Source organism: Triticum aestivum, chromosome 4B (genome assembly GCF_018294505.1).
Source record: "Triticum aestivum cultivar Chinese Spring chromosome 4B, IWGSC CS RefSeq v2.1, whole genome shotgun sequence".
NCBI lineage: Eukaryota > Viridiplantae > Streptophyta > Magnoliopsida > Poales > Poaceae > Triticum > Triticum aestivum.
The window spans coordinates 613,983,315-614,001,244 of NC_057804.1; the positions used below are offsets into that span (position 1 = coordinate 613,983,315).

At 47.9% G+C, this 17,930-nt stretch overlaps 1 protein-coding gene across 1 annotated transcript; it reads left to right on the forward strand.

Moving 5' to 3' along the window:
* Nucleotides 1-10,269: 10,269 nt before the first annotated feature.
* LOC123089408 (defensin Ec-AMP-D2-like) lies at nt 10,270-10,815 on the forward strand. Its single transcript, XM_044511094.1, has one exon. The coding sequence runs from the start codon at nt 10,320-10,322 to the stop codon at nt 10,566-10,568; it is 249 nt and encodes an 82-aa protein (XP_044367029.1). The 5' UTR covers nt 10,270-10,319; the 3' UTR covers nt 10,569-10,815.
* The last annotated feature ends 7,115 nt before the right edge of the window (nt 10,816-17,930 follow it).

The following is a 17,930-nucleotide window of genomic DNA, read 5'->3' on the forward strand; positions in this document are numbered from 1 at the left end:
GCCATGGTCGCCGCCGGAGCCGCCCCGCCCCTGGATCCGCTCGCCGTTGGTCCCCGCCGGAGCTGCCCCGCCCCTCCCCGGCGCTCCAACCCCAACTCCCCGACTCTCCATCCTCCCCGCTTCTCATCACCACCGCCGCACTCCCCGAAGCCCATCTCTCTCCAGCCTTCCTGCCCGCATGCAGCCCTCGCCCTCGGCACCGCACGGGCCAGGCCCTCTCTCCTCGGTTATGGCCACCATGGAGAACCTGACCCGTAGGGCATACCCTCCTCCTCTGATGCGTAACACCCATCCCTGCCCCGGCGGCTGGGATCATGTCCGCCATCATGAGCAGGTGCTCCGCATCCGAGTGCACCGACTCAGAGGTAGAGGTTGGGCTGTAGTTCTTGGACGCCAAGGAAGAACGCAAGTTGTTGCCGCCGCCGAAGATGAAAACTGGTGGTAACTGGTAAGCCTCTGCAAGCCCCCACCTAGCCTCCCGCCTCTTAGTTCTTCTCCTTTTTTACTCTAGATGGATGATGTCTGATCTTGTTCACTTAGTCTCCAATGCGTGAGGAAGAAAAACAGTCACCTCTGACGTCGATCAGCAGAGCCCATGTCTTTTGCATGTAAAGAGACTCTGAGTTAGTGGTTTTCTATTTACTACATGCATACATCCAAGAACGACTCTACTGAAAAGTATTAGAAATTATTTACAAATAGCTTTAAGCAAGAAATGCAACGAGATGATTACATTACAATGCTCTTTTCTCTCTTCGTTACTACAACCTTGATGATGCTTGGGTGATTCAACTGAATAGTTGATGGATTAAAATTCATATTACAATGTGGAAAATGTAGCAGTTTCAGATTACAAGATTCATGTTGCCGTTGTATATAAAGGGAGAATTAATGTAGTTGCTCTGTAGGAAGCATGTAGTTTCTCTGTAGGACTCCTGGTGTGCTGCTGGAATAAACTGGAGGTACATGTTTTTGTAATTTTTTGTTGATAGCTTACCAAGCTGACCACTTGGTAGAGGTACATGTTGATTTGTTCTCTTTCAGGTGATGGAACTCTATCCTACGCGCATAGCAGTGATGGAACATAGCGTACTTTCACCCTTTTTTCCAGATCGAGATGGTGGAGGCAGCCAGTGTCGTGGCCGAGCGCTGGGGAGCTTGTCGGTGTTTTGATGGAGAAGGCCGGCCGCCTCCTCTCCCTACCAAGTCTTTTTGGCCCATAGATCGAGTTCATGGTTGATAAGGAAGGTGTGGTCGATTTCACCAGGCTGGGTCCGAAGGTCCCGAAGTCCTATGGCATGAACTGGCCACGGCGCATCCGGCTGGATGCACTTGCTCAACACCTTTCCATCTCTGTACAATCAGGTAGATATTTTCTCACGTGCCAAATATTATTTTTAGGTTGCCAAATAGTAGTCTAGGAACTATAGAAAGTGGATTGCTGAGTTTGCCAAGCATAATAGCACACCTATTATCAGATGACCTGAAGAGTATATCAAGCAAAGATGCTTTCAGATTTATGCATGCCTATATTAGGTTCCTACTTGTGTGAAGATAACACTTTGCATCAGGCTTGTGAGCAACCGTAAGTTGTTTTGCATGTGATACTACTTGTGTGATTATTTTTACCTTCGGAAAATTTCCTTCTTATTATATATCATATGGAATTCTTCAACCAGAGGAGAGCAACTCAATGAGTTTGCATACATTCAGCCATCTATGTTGATGCAACTCAACTAACAAAGAGTATTTAAGAAAAGACTGCAGTTTGTAAAGCCAGTGGACAAATTAGTTCTGCACAGTCCGGCATTAGCGGCGTGCATGCAGTAATTCATCAATGTTGGGGGTCAGTGCTATGAACATCAAGCTTCACCTTTACCAGTGGCATTAATTTGTTGTTTTTGTTTTATATCAAATAATTTACCATTCTTCAGTTTTGCATATCATATTTTGGTTCTGAATTTGTATTTGGATATTTCTGCAACCTTATTTCTAACATGCCTTCAACTACTGTTTATCGCACAAAAAGTCGAAAAATGTGGAATAGAGAACTATTACGGGTAATACGAATTGTTTTCTCATGCAGACTACAAATTCTCTGTAATTCACGTGGTTTTGGAATTTGTTTAATGTGCAAAATATGTACAAGGCTTGTGAGCGGCCATTTTTAGCCAAGTACTTGTATAAGTTCTCTTGTAACTTAGCTATCAGCTTATTACGAAAGGCTTTGAGGATTCTTAATCTAAACTAAATTTTTATACCTGTAGTAATCTTCTGTTATGATTTAATATTGCACCACGTTAGTCTTGCATCACGTTAGACCCTGGGTTTGTACTTGCTGCAAATGCTGTAGGAACTCAACGGCTGTACTTGCTGAAAATTTCAATTGATCAACATGGGAGTAGTGGTCTCATGATCTAAGACTAAGAGTAGATTTATTTATTCTGTTCTAATATGTTTAAGAGGGGGATGAGAAAGTTTCTGCTTAGGTTTGCGTTGCAAGTGAAAGCTTAGTTTAGTAGCAAGGTTATAACGTGCGTTGCACGTGCAAACTTACTAGTAGTATAAAGAAGTTCTCGCCTCTTTTACTTCGCGAGGGCAGCCGTGGCGGGGTGGCTAGCCTGCTGCTCTGCTGTACCTCAGGTCGCCGGTTCGATTCCTGCGCGGGATTCAGGATTTGTTCCTTTTATTTACTTGTTCAAACCGACGCAAATTTGCAAACGAGTCCGAATCCGTGGTGGAAATTACGAACGGAAAAAAAGCCTCTCGTAGGAGCCTCTTTCTCCGAAATAATTGGGCATTTACATGATTACACACAAACGGAGGGAGTTTCCTGCAAAAAATTTGCCACGTCAGCACCCGACAGGCGGGCCCAACCTGTCAGATTCCCTGTCAATACGTATAAACTGCAGTTTTAGTCTTTTTTGCAACGCCTCGCCCAAAGTTGGTACTGACACGTAAAAATTACCAATCTTGATACCAATCTGTTTCCAATGCCTCAATTGTGATACTTTTGTGCAATTTACTCGCTGACACCCGTCGCTGCTCATGCTCATGCATGATGGACTGGCCACGCGTAAAAGGTCCCGGCCTCTAGGAGTGCGAAGTTATGGTGCTCGGGCAGTCGGGCACCATGATGCCCTTTATTTTCATTTTTTTAAAACACACACACGCACGCGCGCGTGCGCGCGCGCACACACACATATAGAAGTAAAAAAACAAAAAAAACAAAATCTGTGGAAACATGTTATATGTGCACTGCGGATCCATGAAATTTTGTTTCCAAAAAAATGTATTGTGTAAGCTGTACAAAAAAAGATTCTGTCCCAAAAGCAAAAAGAGGCCCATTTGAAAAATACATATTTGTCTTTTCTTTGTACGCCTCATGTGAAAGTAAGATGTTATGAAATTTTGCACATACATAGTATACATGTGAGTGTGTTTACAAAAAATTCCAATCTTTTTTCCCTATAGAAAATGTTTTTTCGCGACCTCTAGCAGGTTCAAAGCTGCTTCCTATTCAGCGCTTCACCCGCGCTGGTTAAAGGCGTCCACGTACGTAAACCAACTGGGCCGGCCTGTAATGCATTGAAACATTCCTGATTTTTGTGCAGCTTTGTGGTCACTTCTAGGAAGCTTCTAGAAGCATCAAACCATTTTTGGGAAGCTTTTGACCGATGTTTTCTTTGCCTGTTTTTTAATTTTCATTTTTCGTTTTTCTTTTTCTTTATTTATTATTTTGTATTTAACTTTTTTAAATTCACAAACCTTTTTAATATTCATGCACTTTTTAAAATCTGTGAATATTTTTTAAATTTATATTTTTATATAAATTCGTGAACATATTTAAAATCCATAAACATCTTGAAATTCATGAACTTTTCCAAATCCGAATTATTTTTCAAATCATTGTTTTTATTTCAAATTTGTGTTTTTTTTAATTCATGAACTATTTTCCAATCCATGATTTTTATTCAAATTCACAAAAAGAAACTCTGTTTGTTCCAAAAGTCAACGGTCTACAGGCCGACCAGGTCAACCATGAAGAGCGACTAGGCGCGTGAGCTTGATGAGCGAGCTGCTCGCTCGCATAGCTAGCCCTGCCTACACAGGGGGGCGAGTGAGCGCTGCCTAGCTACCAGGCGCAGTGAGCGCTAACTAGGAGCTGCCACAGCAAAAAGCATAGCTGGCTTCCCTCTTAATGACAAATTTGCACAAAATGGACCTTTTGAAGAAATCTAAGCCCAAGAGGCCCCTAATTCACCTATGGACCCCCTCCAGTGGATGATTGCGGTTCATATATTAACATGGTCAGTATTATCACGATTTTACCTGCTACTTATGTCCGACGATCAAAATTGGTCCATATATCGTCACATATATATAAGTAAACTAAATAGTTGCTCGTGCCACTAGTGGAAAAAGGCTCATTTGTCCCGGTTCTGGAACCGGGACTAAAGGGTCGAGACTAAAGCTCAAACCTTTAGTCCCGGTTTGCTTATGAACCGGGAGTAAAGAAGCTCCACGTGGCCGCTGTCTGGAGCTCCACCTTTACCAACCAGGACTAAAGAATTTTTTTTAAAAAATTTATTTTTCTGAATTTTGTTGAATTTTTTTTGATTTTTTTCTTATTTTCAAATTTCTGAATTATTTGACAATTTAATCTCTAATCATCCCTCATCACTGCTCACTGCTCAATTATAAACCACTCATTTCAAATCGTCTAACTTCCCAGCAAGTCACGCATCTTCTCACTACTCCATCCTGAGCATGCTTAACTTTCGAGTTCTATTCCCCCTAGTTTTCAAGTGCTTTTCCTGACAATACTAAGCTGTCAATCCTATTAACACTTAGGAGTTGAACTTGAGCATTAAGCACCGTTTGAGTTTGAAACTATTATTCTAAAAAAACAATTATTATTTAGTAACACTAATATTTCTTGAATAAGTAGTTTGACCATAGTTTGACCAGATTTGACCATAGTTTGACCACAATTTGACCAAAAGTCAAAAAAGAAAAAATAATTATTTATTAACACTAATATTTCTTGAATAAGTAGTTTGGCCACAGTTTAATCAGATTTAATGGAAAGTCAAAAAAACTGAAATTTGAGCATATTTGTTTTCTTTCAGAATTTCAGGATTCTAAAAATTTGCAAACAGGTCTACGGCTGTCAAAATCGAATGTGGATTTTCGTGCTTTTTTTTGATATATTATGCGTTTTTTCGACATCGTATGCAAAAGATATGACCGTTTTACTTTTTCATAACACTTTTTTTGCAAAATATGTCCAAATTTAAGCTTTTTAATTTTCCTAACTAGTAGATGTAATAACATAACTACATCTCGAAGGATTTAATTTTTTAAGTTTTTATCATTTTCTTTTGGATTTTAAAAGACTGAAAAGGCGATACACGGGGGGTAGAGTTTGAATCTTTAGTCCCAGTTTACGACACGAACCGGGACTAAAGAGTGCGATGCCCTTTAGTCCCGGTTCGTGTCTCAAACCGGGACTAAAGGTCCCATTTGAACCGGGACTAATGTCTTCTCGACGCCTTAGCCGCTTGAACCGGGACTAATGCTCATATTAGTTTCGGTTCGTGATGCAACCGGGACTAAAGTGTACATTGAGCTGTGACCAAAGCCCTGTTTTCTACTAGTGTGCATTGTAATGGGGCACACTATTTTCTACCCAAACATTGTGATTTATCGTACATTTTGTTGTTATATGATAATTACATACTAAATGTCGCAACTGAATAAGTACTTATTGATTTACCAAAGAAAACATGATTCTATTAGTTAAATCAATAAGGCGTGGACCAGTTGAGGTGGTTCAAAAGAGAATCGATGAGATATTTTTAATAAAACCTTGTGTTCATTTTAAGTAGGATAGATGTTGCCGCATTTTTCTAAATCATTGGGTTTAGATTAGGGGGGTGGGTGCAAATCAAGCGTGTGGCAACTCTAACGAGCTTGCAAAACTGGTTGTATGTGCAATCTTATTATAGCAATCAAATATATCTAAATGCATCTTTTTTTTTGAGGAGGTACGCAAATTGTGCACCTTAGCTTTATAGAAGGAGAGAAATAAGACATACAACAACGTCTACCATTCGCTGCGGAGAACGAAGGCGACCAACTCCACACCCGGTTCGAACAAGGACAACCAAACACAACAACCTACCCAACACCGAGCCCCTCGCCGCGTCTCGACCGACACTGAAGACCTCCGAAGAACAGCAACTCCAGCTTCCTTGGAGTAGCCAGCGACGACCGTACATGGCGCCGAAGGAGAAAGATCCGGGTAGCGGTGAACACCGGAGGAGCGCATCATGGGACCTCGAGTCTCCCAGCATAATGCTCCCAACAGAGTAACAACCTCAAAGACGTTGCCATCATGCCGATCCTACGAATCAAGGCTTTCACCCCGGAGACAGCTGACGAAATGAGGTCGCGAGGAAGATGGCGTTGCACTCGGCGAAGCCTCCAAGAAGGGGAATGACACCCGCAGGCGCCATCAACGCCGGTCCGGCCACAACCGAACAGGATTTTCATCCGTAGCTCTGCACATCTCCGAGTCTCCAAGATCCCGACCAGCCCCGATCAGATGCCTCGCACCGCCGTCACCACAACAACTTGCCATCGAAGCCCCCCCTCACTGCCGAGGGGACACGCCTAAAGCCATAGCCTTCAACATCGACTAGGAGCTGCAGCATCCACCGAGTGGTGCAAAGCCATTTCCGCCACAGTGGCCTTCACCCATCCCAGGGGACTGCCACCAGAATGGATCCGACCCGCACCTCCGACCATCCTCCAGCACGCACACCGCCGAGGCATCGCCGCACGCCTCACAAGGTAGCAACCGAACGCCCGCTGCCCGCCAAGACCCTTCCTGGCAAGGCCTCGCAGCGCCGCCGCCGCCATGGCTGCGCTCGCACCGCCGCCACCGCCAGTGCCGGTGCACCACCTGCATCCTCCATCCTGCTACGTTCCACGCAAGGATCCAGCGATAACCGCCGCACCCCATGTCGTGAGAACCTCAAGGACGCCGGCCAGTGCCAAAAACGCACCAGATCTGGCCCGAGATCCTCGGGTCCGCACGGATCGGCCCGCTCGGAACTGGCCAGGCACGAACTCCCCCGCGGCGAGGAGCACCAACCCGCAGCCGTCCTGCGCACTCCACCGCGACGCGCCGCCACCAGACCGCCGCGACGCCCCACACCACCTCCGGCCAGCGCGCATCTCCGCCGCGTCGGCCACCGAGATTCGACGCCAGGCTGAAGAAGTGGTCCCGCCGGCCTGCGCACGCGACGCGCCGCTGCCAGACCGCCGCGACGCCCCGCACCACCTCCCGCCAGCGCGCATCCACCCGCCACGCCAGCCACCGAGATCCGCCGCCAGGCCGAAGAAGCGGTCCCCCGCGACCACCGCTCCAGGTGAGGGCAAGATGAATCCCGCCGCCGCCGGCACCACACGGGCTTTGTCCGACGGCGACCGCCGCCGGCGGCGGCGGCGGCGGGGAGGGGGAAAGGGAGGGAGGCTGGGGTCGGCGGCGGGGTTAGGGCACCCGAGTCGCCCGCGGGGGGGCGACGCGGGGCAGTTATATCTACATGCATCTAGCTGTCACCAAACCAAACACTCGCTTTTTGCCTATGTGTTCCACCCCTCAAATTTTACTATGCCATGCACGACTCAATATTTTTCTTTGACTTTTTTTTGCTGTGATACATAATAATGATCACAAAAATTAGCTTTGACTACAGTGGATTTTCACTAAATAAGATTGAGAGAGTGAAAAATCACTCCCTCCTATTCCTATATGTCCAATCCTCACATATGCAACGAATATAGATCGACCTAAGTATCAGAGCCAACAACCAAGCTTTCCGAACTAAAACAATTGAAGGAGCGTAAACATCAAGAACCATCATCACCCAAAAACAAATGAAACCTTCTCACAGGGCCCCCACGTCGCTCTCTCCCCGGGGCGGCACGGGCGGCGACCACCGCCCCTCTCGCGGCCTCCCCAACTCCAGCCTCTTCTCCCCCTCGCCGTCGCCGGTGGCCTCCGGCAGGCAAAGCCTGCGCGGAGCCACCGGCGACGGGGCGCTCTCTGTAGCTGCTGCTCGCTCGGGAGGAGGGGCGCTCGCATGCGGGTCGCGGCTGTCCGGCGCTCGGCCTCGTGGCGGCATTGCTGCTCGCGGCGGAGGCAGTCTCCGGCATATGGCGCGGCGTCTGGTCGCGGCGGTGGGCGCGCCGTCGCGGTGCGCGCGGTCACGGTCGTCGGCCTCGTGCGGTCCCGATCCGATCTGGGATCCTGCTGGCGGCGGTTGGCGCGGACGGTGTGTGGCGCCGGGGCGGCGGCCTCGGTCCGAGCTCCTGATGTGGCCGGGGCGTGGACGGCGCGCGCTCGCGTGGTGGTGGCTCGGTTCTGGCTGTGCGTGTGGGGCGCAGCGACCAGTCGGGCGTGGTGGCTGCAGGTGCGTGTCGGGCGCAGTGACCGGCGGTGCGTGACGGGTGTGCTTCTCTGGAGTGCGAGGTGTGCTGCGGAGGGGATCCTGCTCGTCTGCTCTACTGCTTTGCATGTGCAACTCCGATTGCATATGGTGCGAGGTGCATCGATCTGGGTGCTGCGCTTCGCGATGCGGCGTGGGTTGATGCGGTGGTGGTGGCCACGGTGGTGCTGCGGTGGTGGACGGCGGCTTCGGCCAGGGGGTGGTGCATGTCATGTCGCGGTGGATCATGGGATCCCGTGGCCTGAATGAGGTCGGCCTCAGTAGGTGGTGGCTGGTGGGCGGTGGTCGGTGGTGGTAGGTGGTCGGCGCATCTCCAGGAGAAATCTTTGCTTCAGCCTTCTTCGGAGATGGCGACGGCGGCGCCCGCGGGTGCAGTGATCTTTCTTGGAAGCGTTGTCGTGGAGGTGTGCTCCTCCTCCCCACGGATTTGGCTCCGGAGGGAAACCTCAGATCCGCTGGGTCGGGCGATGAAGGCGTCTTCGCGTCTTTCTCCTCCTTGGGCGCATCGTCTCGGAGCCGGCTACGACTGGGAGACTGGTGGATTGCGGCATCTTCGCCGTGGATGGCGGCATCTTCGCCGCGTGGTCTGCTGAGGCGGGGCACTGGTTTCTGTTTGGCAACGATGATGGCGTCAAGAGGAGGTCGGGTCGCGGCGTGGACTTCGGTAGTCGGTTCTTCCCGGCGTGTCCGAGGTGCTCTTCTGTGGGCACGGTCGGCGCAAGTCTTGCATATTTCCCTAGTGAGGCTCGTCGTCAAAGTCGGAGCTGTCAGTTGCTTGCGCGTGTGGCCATCCGGTGGCATGTGCCGTCGTGGCTTCTATACAGCTGTTTGCAGGTTGGCTTTGAGGTTGGAGCTCTATGGTGAAGTCGGAGTCGCTCGTTCGAGGCAATCGGTGATGACGATGACGCTTGCGACTCCTCGGCGAATGCCATTCTTCTTTGCAGCTTTGTGTTCCATGTCGGTGGCCTGGTTGGCCGGTGATGCCCATGTCAGGTGGGTTGAGTTGTATCGGTTTTAGCCCGGTTTTTCGCAAATTAACCGGGCAATTCTCTCTTCTTCTTAATCAATGAAAATGGCAAATCTTTTGCCTCGTTTCAAAAAAAAAAAACAACAACAAATGAAGCAAGACTAAAACTATAAATTCAAGAACTTGTAGGGGTCACATGGACCGCTGGAAAAAATTTGTACCTTGAGAGCTGTGATATTTTTAAAACAAGATCAGCCAGGAATAGCTCTTAGCAACATATTTTTATAGAAGAAAATCTCTAAGCATCCGGCAGAGTATACCGCTTTAGCATATGTACAAATCTACAAAACACACAATAGGTGGTATTTAAAATTAAAATGTATGGAAATAAATGGTCAAAGTGTAGCACGCATCTCAAAGCTCGCCCCGACGCTGGATTCTTTGGTGTTGCCTACCGGGTGGGCACCCTAGAAAAATCGTGTTCGTGTCCACCGGCCGAATCGATGCGTTTATGATCAACCGCTCGCCGCTCCCTACCCTTGCTAGCTCACGGCAATCCGGTCGTCGTCGTCGTCACAGACCACGTGAGTTTTCTTGTAGTAATCCATGGCGTCGCCGGATCGACCTTTGGCTCTTTCCACATACTACCTACCTAATTGCGGCACATATTTGTCGCCTTTTTCATTTGGATGCAACTGCATCGCGTTCGGTTTGACCCATGGCTTCGGCAGCTTGTGCGCGCCGCTACATTATAAGCAGGTGCGCTCACACAACTAGCAGCTCCATCACTCCACCACCACCCTGATACACTCATAACAAGCAGTGATCGGTCGATGGAGGCTTCACGCAAGCTCCTCTCGGCGGCGCTCCTCCTGGTGCTGCTGCTGGCGGGCACAGGGGAGATGGGAGGCCCGGTGGCGGTGGCGGAGGCGCGGACGTGCGAGGCGAAGAGCCACAGGTTCAGGGGCCCCTGCGTGCGCCACCACAACTGCGCCAACGTCTGCAAGACCGAGGGCTTCCCCGGCGGCAAGTGCCGCGGCTTCCGCCATCGCTGCTTCTGCACCACCCACTGCCGGCAGTAACCAACCTATTGCCTCTACTTCGTACGTCCGCCTAGCTGCAGCCTGCCTGCGTGCATCCTGGCTTGCTCGCACCTCTGTGCGTCTATAGTAGTTAGCACTGTGTCCATGAATAAACCTCGGCCTGTCTGTCATGGCATGCTGAAATGGGTATAAGAAACGCAGGCTCTCTTTTACTCTATATTAACTAGAAGAACGCCCGTGCGTTGCAACGGGGCCACATTAATTTTAAGAATTCAATATTACGACATTGATGATCTTTTTTACCATCAAATCCTCACACACACAGACACACACTCTCCCTCCCTCTTCCTCACTCTCTATCCCCCTCTCCCTCTCTCTCTAACACACACACATATCTATCTTATTGGGTACGGGACCATAATCCATCTATTTCACAGATACACGCTACTGCATAACAATATGGATTATGTGTATTATATTTGCCACCAGAACCGAGGAAATTAATTTCATGTAAATCGACCAACCACAGCTCCAAGAATACGCGGACGAGGTGGCTCGGATCGGTGTCGGCGCCGTCCAGCGCGGACCACGGACCCGCTACCAAGTGCACGTACAATGCACGTCTTCACAAATATTATAACCAGATGTGAGAAATCACATGCATAGAAAAGACATTCTGATAGCAATCCAAATACCATACTCAATTGAATACCTAACCTGGACAATACTCTTATTTCTATGCGCCAAAAAAAATGGAATAGCAAAGCTAAGTATGCCTACATACGCTCAGATTATATATAAGAATCTTGGGTGAACAATTGCAACAAAGCACTAAGCAGCGATAAATCTAAATAACAAATCCATTAACTATGCAGGCAGCAGGCTTGTTACAACATAGAGAGATAGGAAAATGTCACCTCCAGTAATGTAGCGCAAAGGAGTGGAACGAAGCATGAATGAGCGGTTGTCTGTTCTTCTCCATGTACATGGATCAGTAGTAGAGGCCAAGTATATAAGTACTTGACTGAACTCCACTCTTCGTGTACGGAGAGCCATGTCACCTTCTCACCGCTGCAGCATGGGAGGACGGCTGGTTCACGTGACCCTCCAGCTGGGGGATCCATGGTGTCTGACCGTCGAGCTCGAGGCAGAGAAGTTGAGGGCAGCAGTGGCGAGATCCATGCCGGCCAACCGGGCGAAGAGGAGGTCGTCGGGGAGGGACACATCGGCAAGATCCGGTCACCACGCGACCTGAAGAGCAACAGTGATCTCCACAAGCTGTAGTCCGACGGCGTGCTCCATCCCCTGCGATGGGGTGACCATGGCGGTGGCCACAGCTCCTCATGCTCGCCTCGATCTCGGCGACACACCCTAAGTGTAGGAGGCAGCAACGACCTCGACGAAATCATGGCCTCCATCCCGGAACGCATGAAGGACCTCGGCCCTATCGCTACTCCTCCCGCCGTAGCCGCACGCGGCAGCGGACCGTGGGTAGGAGGCCAGGCGGCGTCGCCTCGGCTGACGGCAGGGAGCAGCGTTGATTTCGGGTAGGTGGCATCGCGAGGACGGCCGCGGCCGCGGGGAGGCACCCCGATCATGCTGCCAGGCCAATCCTTCTCCTCCGACCCCCTATCCCCGAAGATTGCGCCGCCGCCCCGGTCGTGTTGTTTTCATATGCCATTTTTTCCTGTACCTAAACAAAAGCGGGCGAGCGGATGGCAGAGTTTTGGTCCGCCCTCTAAAATTGCTAAACACACTTTTGGTGAGGATTATTGTTAATAAATGAATTCAATCATGTCGCTCTAAATAAATGAATTCAATCATGTGACTCTAATTACTTCGGATTGTTATGTGCACACTAAGCGGGGTGTAGTTAGGAAAGAAAATGTTTTCTAATTAAAGTGATTGAGTGATTTAAGGTAAGGTTAATTAATTTAGATTTGATTTTTAGTGATTGTTAGTAAAGTATGATGGGTCTTTAAAATCTTTTATTTGTTTCCTTAAAATCTATTATTTGTTTCCTATAGAAATTTGCAATAATGGAAGGTATCGGTTGATTTGGATAAGTTAGTAAATTTAGATCCGTGAGTGCGTGCACATTTGGAAAGTGCTGATTTACAAGGAAAGAGCTGAGGGGTAAATAAACCGGTGAATAAGAAATCAGCATCGAAAAAAATCTACGACGGTTAACCTACGGAAAAACACCGGACGAAAGTGGTGGGACGAAAAAAAACCTGGAAGCAAGACTACCAACTGCTCCATTAGGAGTAGAGATAATGGATCTGTCTAGGTCTCAGTCGAAGTCTAAGTCGATTGATGACATCAGCATGCAGACTTGTTTTATTTCTGTAATTGTTTGTATGTTTTTGGCGTTATGGGCTGCCTTTGTATTTTTAGTGGGCTTTTGTCACCTTTTCCACTGTGAGCAATGCTTTGTTGCCAGATTTTCCCCTCTTCCTTGTGCTTGGGCTGTACGACCACACATATATGTGTGTTTTGCTATGCAGCTACAAACTTAACAATTATGAATAAAAAACTACAACCTCAAGTCCTCAACGAGTGAGGCAGCTTTTTTGTGTGTTCAAATCATTGCATTTGTTTTTGTCAGAAAAATCCTTGTATATGCAGTACGGTGCTTGTAGTTTTTTTAGATGGGCATGCAACTTATTGTCATTTTTCATTCAAGGAGAATACAAGGATTTGAACACAAGCAAATATATTCACAAGAATAATAATGTGATGCGCGCACAAGCAATGGATAAAAATAAATAAAATGAAGATAAAAATTAATAAAAGACACCAATCGAGCACCCTCCCGCCCACGCGTGCCTTCTAGTTGCGTGCTTATATCACCTGTGGTTGCATGCGGTGTGAAGTATATGTAGTTGCATGCGCAACAGTAGGTTGCACGTTTGCAGTATCAAATTTTAGAAAACAATATAAAACAAAAAATAAAAGAAGAAAAAACATCACTAAATATCAGTTGAGTTTTGAAGTTACAGTCAAGGGCGATTGTGCAACCAGATGACAATATACTAAAAACTTATTCTTTAATATAAATTAAAAATCAAAAAGTAGCAAGAATCTTACAATTAGAAAAGAAAAAGGATAAACAGAAAAAATATTAAAACATGAAAAATGGTTGCATTTGTATCTGCACCCTGCCCACGACAAAAACCGACATAGAGTTGTAGTCGCGGCAACACTTACAGTTGCATGCCTAGTGACAAACATGCAACCGCCCCTCCCTAAAAAACGCCGTAGAGATGTAGTCGGGGCGATCTTGGAGGGGCCCCGGATCGCCGAGCATCTCGTCGCCGGCGACTTCCGTTGTGAAAACCTTCCTTCCTCTCCTGTTTTCACTCTGTGTCTACGCTCTTCTCTCAATTCAAACAGTGTCGTTGGATGGCCTCTAGAAAGATGTTGAGTCTTGGTCCACATTCCAGAGACTAAAAAAAAGAAACAACAGCACACTGTCTATAGTCACTCCCTTCACAAAAAAGCATTAAAAAACGTGTTCGAGAATCTGAACAAGTAACTCTTCCCTCCTTTAATATGCTCTTTTTTTTGAGAAAATGAGCTCCGCTCTCAGAATCAGACACAAAAAATAAATTAATTTTTTTTCTTAAATCCTTGGGGAAAATGCAAACAGAAAAAGGAAAAAATGTATATGAATTAAAAAAACAAGAAAAAAAAATACAAGCTAGTGTTGCGAGATCGTGTGCTTGATTTGTGTTTGCGAGCATGGTGGAAAACAACGGCGTTATGGTGCTCTCGTGAGACATAGTGAGGGTACAGGATTCACGGAGGAGTTGCATGTTTGTCACTAGGCATGCAATTGCAATCGTAACTTGGTGTCTTCTAGCATGGTCGTAACTAAACCCAGTTGCCAACTAAACCCATCTCTCTCGACGCCGCCCCCTCCAACAAAACAAAGCCCTCCCCCCAGTTGCGACCAAGTTAGAAGACATGCAGTTGCGTGCCTAGTGTGGGACATGCAACTGGGCCCCATCTCTTTTGACGTCGCTCCCTATGACAAAACAAAGGCCCCCCACCTAGTTGTGACCAATCTAGAAAAACATGTGGCTGCGTTCCTAGTGTGGGTCATGCAACTAGGCCCCATGTCTCTCGACGCCGCCCCCTCCGACAAAACAAAGCCCCCCCATAGTTGAGACCAAACTAGAAGACATGCAGTTGCGTGCCTAGTGTGGGACATGCGACTAGGTCCCATGTCTCTCGACGCCCCCTCCCCCGACAAAACAAAGCCCCTCCCCCCACATAGTTGTGACCAATCTAGAAAAGACATGCAAGTGCGTGCCTAGTGTTTGGGACATGCAACTAGGCCCCATGTCCCTTGACGCCGGCCCCTTCGACAAAACAAAGCCCCCCTAGTTGCGACCAGTCTAGAAGACATGTAGATGTGTGCCTAGTGTGGGACATGCAACTAGGCCCCATGTCTCTCGACGCCGCCCCCTCCGACAAAACAAAGCTCCCCCTAGTTGCGACCAAACTAGAAGACATGCAGTTGCGTGCCTAGTGTGGGACATGCAACTAGGCCCCCATGTCTCTCGACGCCACCCCCTCCTACAAAACAAAGCCCCCCCTTGTATTATAGTGTTTGGTGCCTCTCCCCGTACAAGAAAAATGGAAGTTCGAGTTGCAACCAAGTTATAAAGACATGCAGTTGTGACATGCTTGAAAAGACATATAGTTGCGTGTCTAGTGTGGGACATGCAGTTGGTCACCTCTCTCTCTTGTTGTTTGCCCCTCCGATAAAACAAAATCCCCCCTAGTTGCAACCAAGCTAGAAGACATGCAGTTGCGTGCCCATTGTGTGACATGCAAAAAATTAATGCCTTCTCCCCGTACAACAGGAAAATGAAAGTTGAGTTGCAACCAAAGTTATAGGGCATGCAATTGCGACCAAGTTAGAAGACATGCAGTTGTGTGCCTAGTGTGAGACATGTAATTGCGCCCCATCTCTCTCAACGTCGCCCCTCCAACAAAAAAACGATCCCCAGTTGCGACCAAGCTGGAAGACATGCAGTTGCGTGCCCATCGTGGGACAGGCAACTGGCGCCTCTCCCCGTACAACAGAAAATGGAAAGTCGAGTTGCAACCAAGTTAGAAAGACATGCAGTTGCGTGCCTAGTGTGGGACATGCAAACTGGTGTCTCTCCCCGTACAAACAAAAAATGGAAGTCAAGTTGCAACCAAGTTATAACACATGCAGTTGCAACCATGCTTGAAGACATGCGGCTGCGTGCCTAGTGTGGGCATGCAGGGCCCCCCTCTCTCTCTCTCTCGATGTCGCCCCATCCAACAAAGCAAAAGCCCCCCCCCCCCCGAGTTGTGACCAAGTTAGAAGACATGTAGTTGCGTCCTAGTGTGGGACATGCAACTAGGCCCCACGTCTCTCGATGTCGCCCCCTCCGACAAAATAAAGCCCCCCTAGTTGTGACTAAAAAAGCTAGAAGACATGCAGTTGCGTCCCTAGTATGAGACGTGCAACTGGGCCACATGTCTCTCGACGCCACCCCTTCGACAAAACAAAGGCCCCCTAGTTGTGACTAAACTAGAAGACATCTAGTTGCGTGCCTAGTGTTGGACATGCAATTGGGCCCCATGTCTCTCGACGCCGCCTCCTCTAACAATACGAAGGCGCCCCCCTAGTTGTGACCAAAATCTAGAAGACATCCAGTTGCATGCCTAGTGTGGGACATGCAACTGGACCCCATGTCTCTTGATGCCGCCCCCTCCAACAAAATAAAGGGTGCCCCCTAGTTGCAACCAAAAAGCTAGAAGATATGTAGTTGCGTCCCTAGTGTGGGACATGCAACTCGGTCCCGTGTCTCTCGATGCCGCCCCCTCCAACAAAACAAATGGTGCCCCTAATTGTGACCAAAAAAGCTAGAATACATGCAGTTGAGTCCCTAGTGCGGGACATGCAAATGCGCCCCATGTCTCTCGACGCCACCTCCTCCGACAAAACAAGGGTCCCCCCAAAATTGCGTCCATGCTCGAAGACATGAAGTTGCGTGCCCATTGTGGGGACATGCAAAAAAACGGGCACCTCTCCCTGTACAAAAAATGGAAGTCGAGTTGCAACCAAGTTATAAAGACATGCAATTGCGTGCCTAGTGTGGGGCATGCAACTGGGGCCCCTCTCTTGATGCCGCAACAACCCCCCCTCCCCCAAGTTGTGACCAAGTTAGAAGACATGTAGTTGTGTGCCTAGGGTGGGACATGCAAACTGGTGTCTCTCCTCGTACAAACAAAAAATAGAAGTCGAGTTGCAACCAGTTATAACACATGCAATTGCTTCCATTCTCGGGGACATGTAGTTGCATCCCCAGCTGTTTGGCATGCAACTGGGACCCTCTCTCTCGATGCTGCCCCATCCGACAAATCAAAAGGTCAATCTCGAGTTGCGTGCCTAGTGGCAAGCGTGCAACCATTCCTTTCCCCTGACAAGGAAACACAGAGTTGAATCGGGGGCAACACTTACAGTTGCATGCATAGTGGTACACATGCAAGTACCCCTTCCCCGACAAAAACACCACATAGTTGCAATCACGTTGAAGATATGCAATTTGCGGTAGGGGGCGATATTTGCAGTTGCATGGCTCATGGCATGCATGCAAGTGCCCGGCCCGACAAAACACCACAAAATTTCAGTCCGTACATGACACTTGGAGTTGTGTGCCTAGTGATAGACAAATAATTTTCCACTCCCAACAAAATTCCACATAGTTGCAGTCGCATTGAAGGCATACATTTACGTCGGGGTGCGACACTTGCATATGTGCCTAGCGTTAAACATGCAGCTGCCCCCTCCCCTGACAAAGAACAACTGATTTACAGTCGATGAAGTCAGGGAGATTGTGCAACCAGATGACAATGATGTAAAATTTCAAAAATAAAACTTGTTGATCAGTAAAAAATTAAAAATAAGGTAACTAGAATCGTGCCAAAAAGGTTTGAGAACAATGATATAAAAGGAAAAAAAATAAAAGCAAGAGAAATGTGAAAATAGAAAATGTAAAAAGACATTCAAACATGACAAGGAACATAGACGAAAGAATCATTTAAAACACTTACAAGCCCTGTTCAAGAATTTATCCGATTAACCAGTTAACTTGCCGATTAATCCCTACTCGTAGGGTCACCGAGTAGCCTATAAACCGATAAATCGTCCGATTAATTGATTAAATGGCCGATTAACTTGCGGATTAGCTGATTAATCCCCTACTCACCAGCCAACCGAGCAGCTACCAGTTAACGATTTCCTCAACAATGCTTACAAGTAAATAAAAAACTAAAAAAGATACAAAATAGCTGCCCTCCGTAGTTCTCAGCTGCTTCCCCACCCCTCTTCGGACGGTTTGTTTCCCTCGTTGA